We start from the raw sequence: 6,795 nt of genomic DNA, 5'->3' as shown, positions 1-6,795 counted from the left end.
TGACACATCCATAGATTTTGAATATAGTATGGAAAAAAGTTTAAAGTGATGTCATTTCACATTAAATAAATATCGATAGTTTCAGTTTGTAGCCCTTTCAATAAATATACATATTTGTAAATACCGTATCTGACTACAAGTTAAAAAGAGACTATTTTTTAATTTCTATAGATATGGCAGCATGAGTTTTAAATTATGTTGACAAATTTTCTACTAAAATGATAGCTACAAATAGTACCTATTAGGAGTCCAGTCTGTTTAAAGATCGCATCTATTTTTTACGCAATCTAGAAGAGCACGAAAATCTAAAAAAATGGAAACCTTAAAAAAATCTTGTTTAAATTTATGTGCATAATTACGTAAATATTAGGGAAGAAAAAGATAGATATTATAATTATTGTATTTTTATCGATACGTGGCGTCTCCACTTTGTCAAGCACTAAGCCTGTCAAACTATTTTCTTTTTCTTCCTGAAACAAAAAGGTAGAGGTTCTATGCTCGTATAATAATAATTTTAATTTATTTTTGCATATTTTGTGTTTTTTAATTTAATTTAATTTATCGTTTTAAAAATAATTTTGTAGGTATACCTACATACAAGTATTGTAAATTCTGGTTTAAAATAATTATTTATATGTATAATACAAATATCAAGCATTATAAATAATTTAGGTACATTTTAATAGCCTTCGGCGTCCATAACAAAACTAGATTTCGAAATATAGCACTGATAAAAACGTATTTACTTTTACAAGCTGTATTAATTCGGATTGTTTGTTCTTGTAAATTCATATTTAGGCTACACCATTTTTGTATTTTAACGGGTTTTAATCTCAAAATTACCACAAAATCAACTGTGAAAAAAAGCAAACAGAAATATACAGGCCGAATTGATAACCTCCTCCTTTATTTTTAAAGTCGGTTAAATATCAAAAAGGTAACCCTATAGCTATACGTCATAATTTCATCGCAGGGGCTTAGTTTCCTAACTGAATGTACGTAGTATATATCTGTCAACTGTGGTTCTAATTGAAATAAAATTACTGCACAATTTTATCTGATAACGTTAATGCTCAATTGCTCACTAAGACTAAGCTCATGAGTAGATAAACTATACAGACACAAGCTTAAGAATCTGCAAATGCTTACCTTTTTTTCGAAGGGTTGTTACAAATAAGTATTTTACGATTCAGGTCTGCTGCTCAACCGATTTTAAAATTCTTAACCCCTAAAAAGCGTTCTTTATCAACCAGTATGTTTTAATCTCGTGTTTGTCTGGGCAACACTGGGCTAATTCTAGATGAATTATTTTATACGATACAAAATAAAAAGACGTTAATTTACAAAACATATCTATATTTTAAAACGAGTCACTTATCAGAAACATCTTCCGATATATCTTCTTTTATTTTAATTTTATTTTTCAAAGTTCTCCTTCCATAACCGGAGTCGTTTCTTTCCTTCACAATGCCTTTGCCTTCAGCAACTTTACTTCTGGATCTCAAACGGTACTTTTTCCGTGGGTGTTGTTCATCTTCGCGTGTTTTTTTGACTTTGTGTGCGACACGTGGTCGGGTTTCAGCAACTACTGATACTTTATTTTCTTCTTCTGTGGGTACTTCTCGCTTTAAAGCACTTTTGAAGGTCTGTCCTCGAGATGGCTCGTGAAGAGAAAAGGTAATCCTGTCGTGGTGTACCTATGAAAGTTAAAAATATATATAATCCGGGGTGGAGTAGCGTGAAAGGATGCGGCGAGTCCCGCCTCGTGATCGAATTTTTTGTACTCTTTATACATTTATATTTATAAAGTATTTGAATGCAATAAAACCAAAAACATCAAGTTAAAAATACGCAGTGCAATATTATCACACCGAAAGCCTACAACTTCCTATAAACTAGAAAGAAATTTATTGAAAATCGTGTATTGAGTGTACGTAATTACATTTCTTTTCAATCTAAGTTATGAATAATAGTCAAATTTTTTCTTACTCTATATTCAATAGTGATATAACACTCCTCTTCGTCTTCGCAAATTAGAGAATTAACATCAGCTGGTTTTGCTGCGTTGGCAGGCCTCTGTCCCACGCGTAAGAATCGCCACAAAGAACGTATCCGTGAACCACATGCTCGTACCATGTCGCTAACCTGAGAGTATAACATAATTAAGTAAAAACCAATGGATTTTATGATTTAAAAAAATCCAACCGAACCGAACTAACTTTAGGACAAACTGGGAACCTTTTTAGCGAAGTAAGATCACGTTTACGCATATCTACCTAGAGCGGAAAAAAGTACGTGGCGTATATCAGTCTCATCAACCGCCACCCAACTTATGAAACTATTAATTTAGAACAACTACGAATTGTCCACTAATAACATTGTATAACAATTTAAAAAAATATTAATTACCTTCATTTGTTCGCCTCCATCGCAAACCCCGTTAGTGTGAGGCTCCACACCAAAACTGTTCAAACAAGCGCGGTCATCTGGCATCAGGGAATCTATTTGAAATGCGCATCTTGGTATTGCATCTGTGCGCTCCTGTTAAGCAATAATTTTATTTAAGTTAATATTATATCTTCATAAAAACACATAATTTATTTGAAATTGATCACACAGTAAATTCAAAGAAACTGCATGTTAACCCACTGTAACTGAGTTCCTATTTAACAATGTCTTAAATATAATGAAATCTTACCCAACCAACTTCATCACAGTGCTTCGGTTCGTCGGAACAAACATAATAATTGATTGCCTTCGACCCATCTGTCCTCTTTTCAGTTGACCAAGTATACCAGTTCTCACCGAATTTAAACATACTATTTATATGACTTTGGCGATATATCAAGGGAAATATCATTTCGTTGGGATGGATCGTCTTAGTCTTCTCGGTAGTTGGTCTCTCCTCTTCATACTCTATCTGCTTTTCAAGTGCATGCCTGTGAGCTTTCCGTAGAAAAGGTAACATAGTTATTTCAACCTTTTTCTTATAATCCCAACTTTCGGTATGTGGACTATCTTCTTCCTCCATTCTGGAATCCTCTTGTTCGGAATGCATTATGACTTTCACTTTCACAGCGAGAATATTTTGTATAAAACATATTAACAGGAGACTACTGTAGCACTTCATTACTGATACTGGTTTGTTAGGAATTCTCAGGTACAATCGAGAAAAACATTTATTTAACATCAGGAAGTTGTTCTTGGTGAAACTGTGATAAGCTTAATGTTTGTAAATACTAAGTGAAAACTAGAAGAGTTCAGGCTCATTTTTTCTTTTCTTTGCGTATTGTAAAGTATAGTGACGGATATAATGGACATATTGAATAAAACGACCAAAGTTAGATTATTGCTTTTATTTGGGTACAAAGATGTAGAATATAAAATAAAAATACTGCATTTGGTATCAACCTTTTCTCATAAAATTCGATTATGAAAATTAAGCATTTCGTCAAATACATGATTTACATTTATAAAATAAAATTAAAGCATAAGACATTATATCTATACTAATTATCATTATTTATTTATCTATATAGAAATTGTATAATCGTATAGTACAAATAAAAAAGCGAGTGAAGTTTGGACCATTGTTAGGAATTAAAGTTTTCCATAGTGCTCATATTTTACACCAGCCATTAGAATTCGTATTTACAAGGTACATAATAATTTCAATCTAACGTGATATTTCATTAATAGCATTAGGGGTAAGAACAGCGTCACTAAGGCAGAGAGGGTGTTTTATTGTACATCATTATTATTAGTGGCCTATCATTAAATTAACTATAATATATAGCACGAGGGAATGAGACTCCGTACGACTACTTTCATCACTAGACTATAAGCTAGATAGTACAACAAGAAAGTAAGGCCAGATTCAAGTAAATGCATTATTGTAAGTCTTCCTACTTACTTAGAATATAATTATATCTCTTAAGTGTTCGCTAAGCCTAGTACATTGGTTCCGTCTGTGTACAAATAGTGAATACTCTCCTACTTCGCAAACAAAGATCGCTTACATCTACTTATATTCGAATGCTACAAATATTAGGCTCTTAAAATTAAGCCGTTCGTTCGGTCCACAGGGAAACATAACATCTAGTGATACACTATAACTGAAGGGTCTACATACAGGCATGCTTTCAATGGACGTTCACTGCCTATGTTGTATGGATTGCCAAAAAACCTGAATGTTTTTTTGACAAATCGTAAATGTACTGTCTTAACTTCCTACACTGAGTCCACCGCAAGAACGCCAGTATGGAGACCGCTCTTGTCCGATACACGTTACAAAACATATCGCTATATTCCGTGCGTGTATCCGAACACAAGTATTATTCTAATTTCGATAAAAAGTTAAATCCTATCTAATCGCTCAAAATATTGTCGAAGACTGTCAACACTAACTTTAACACAGCAAACTACGGAAAATAGACAATTATCAACTATTCATATAAATACTTTCTAAAATTCTTTTATTATTTTTCCATTTTTTTTTTTTAATATTCGATCATTTGCATCTATTTCTAGGGACTAATAGAATTGTTTAAAATATGTTTTAAATAAAATGTTACACGAAAATAAATTACTATTATAATTTGGTAACTAGATGATATAGAATTTGGGATCCGCAATATAAATGGAAACTCGATACTAGAGAATAGAGATATCATGGAAAATAGACGCTATTACCTAGATATATATGAAAATAATAATCACAAACGTTTAAAGGTAATTATTATCGGTAATATAATTGTTTTCAACTTTATACCCTCTATTTATGAATCTATCGGTTTATCAGTACGTATCTATTACTTCTAAATCTGATTCAAATATGTCGATTTACAATACTTTTCCAACGTTGATTCTAATCCATTTATATTACCATTAAAATACAGTACAGCGAAGTAAAGCAGTCATATACCCTATGATTAGCAGAGGAAGATCAGATTTCTTATGTCTATTATACGTAGCTCACTCGTAAAAGTCGATTTGCAGTAATAAGAAATCGATTACAATCTATTCATCTCCTAATTTCATATTGGCAACACGCAACACGACTACACTAGCTATTAAGCTCATTAATTTAAGAATTTTGTTTTCTAATCACAACGTAATAAGAAGCGTCTACGTGTTATCGAGTGTTTTAGTCTAGGATTGTAAATGAAATGCTAAAAACGGAATATAAATGCATTTATCCTAATGTGCGCACTCGAGTGGCAGTGACACGATGAATAGACTATAACAACATTTGTACCGCGACGCAGTTGCGTGCGTGACTCGGGGTAGCGAGCTTACTGCGTATTAAACAGGAAAATGTAACCTATATCTATTCAGTTAAGGTTCTATTTGGAATGTTGATTCATTATTTTCTCACATGGTTTATATTTTAAGAAAATCAACCGCGAAATGAGTGTCCGGAACAATTGAATGGTTGTTTATCTCAGGCGGATAAAAGTAAAGCGTAATTGAACAGTGTATTTTTTACCATAGATTGTCTTTTGGTTATAAGATGTTTGGTAGTTTCATATACAATATTATACCCGATTAAAATTACACAGTCTTCTATGATTCCTTCAATGAACTCCTAATAGATCAAGTTTGCCACTACATTATAAATTATAAAGCTTCTCAAACATAACTTCATATTAAGTATCGTTGAACAACCTTGTAGTTTAATAACGTGAGTATTTTATACAAAAGCTGAACATCTAGTGTATATCCTCAATTAAGTACATATTCACGTACACACGAAACAGTCGAACATTTATATCTAAATAACTGCCTGCACCTTATAACAAAACTACTTTCATAAAAAATTAAACTATCTGTATCAATAGAACATTCTGTCCAAAAATGTATTTTCTTATTCCCAAAGCAGTTTTTCCATTTTTTGGTACATTTACAAAGATATGTTTCGTGTAAACTTTCAATTTATGTGGGTAAAAACATCTATATTTTAAGAACAATTCAGAATGTCTATTAAAACAGACATAGCATTCAGTTCCTACGACTTATTCGTTGCCGCCGGCGACAGAAAACCTGCATTGTTTGTAGGGTTCTAATTTATTTTATTTGCACTAATATTTAATTGACTGACATCGAAAATATAAACCAATGAAGTTTAAGAATTAACTCAAATAAATAAATTTAGTATTCAGATCCATATATATGCATAAAGAACCCTACAAATCCATATCCACTTCATTTTGGAACTACGCAAGTACAATTTTTAATCATAAACGTATGTTTAATCATTTTCAACATTCGTTAAATCATGTTTTACAAATAACTATTTCGTTGAAATAGAACACCACGAAAAGTATTTAAAAAGACGTTAACAATATAACAGGAAATATATTCAAAGGAAAGTAAATGCAACAAAAGAACTTAATTTTATTTAAACTGTTCCAAATGTTTTAATTGTACGTCTTTAATTTATTTACGATTCTCTTATGGACCACTTTAAACCACGATAGTATTATAAGTTATGTATCAAATAACTTTTCTAATAAAATTCAAATTGTATTTATAGTCATGTCAAAACTACCAATGGTAACAATCAAGAAACAAAAATTAAGTAAATTAAACATAGAAATACAAACTACAAACACTAATTGTAAAAGGAATCATCATAAAGCATTTAAAAAAATTAAAAAAATTACAAAACTCTGACAAAGATAACATACAATTTAGAGCTAGCGCGCAAGAGCAACTTTTGTCTCCGCAACTATTTTGTGAAGTTGCATCGCTACGTGCGCGCACTTTCTTACTAGCCCATGGAGTTGATGGGAG

At 31.7% G+C, this 6,795-nt stretch overlaps 1 protein-coding gene across 1 annotated transcript; it reads right to left on the bottom strand.

Moving 5' to 3' along the window:
- Positions 1-1,339: 1,339 nt before the first annotated feature.
- LOC123705263 lies at positions 1,340-3,206 on the bottom strand. Its single transcript, XM_045653972.1, has 4 exons — positions 2,699-3,206; positions 2,410-2,541; positions 1,990-2,145; positions 1,340-1,697 (listed from the first exon to the last, which is right to left on the bottom strand). Exons 1-4 carry the CDS (start codon positions 3,188-3,190, stop codon positions 1,371-1,373), a joined length of 1,107 nt encoding a protein of 368 aa, XP_045509928.1. The 5' UTR covers positions 3,191-3,206; the 3' UTR covers positions 1,340-1,370.
- Between the last annotated feature and the right edge of the window lie 3,589 nt (positions 3,207-6,795).

Source organism: Colias croceus, chromosome Z (genome assembly GCF_905220415.1).
Source record: "Colias croceus chromosome Z, ilColCroc2.1".
Classification (NCBI taxonomy): domain Eukaryota; kingdom Metazoa; phylum Arthropoda; class Insecta; order Lepidoptera; family Pieridae; genus Colias; species Colias croceus.
Note: the sequence above shows the minus strand (reverse complement) of the source record. Positions and strands in the feature narration are given on the sequence as shown.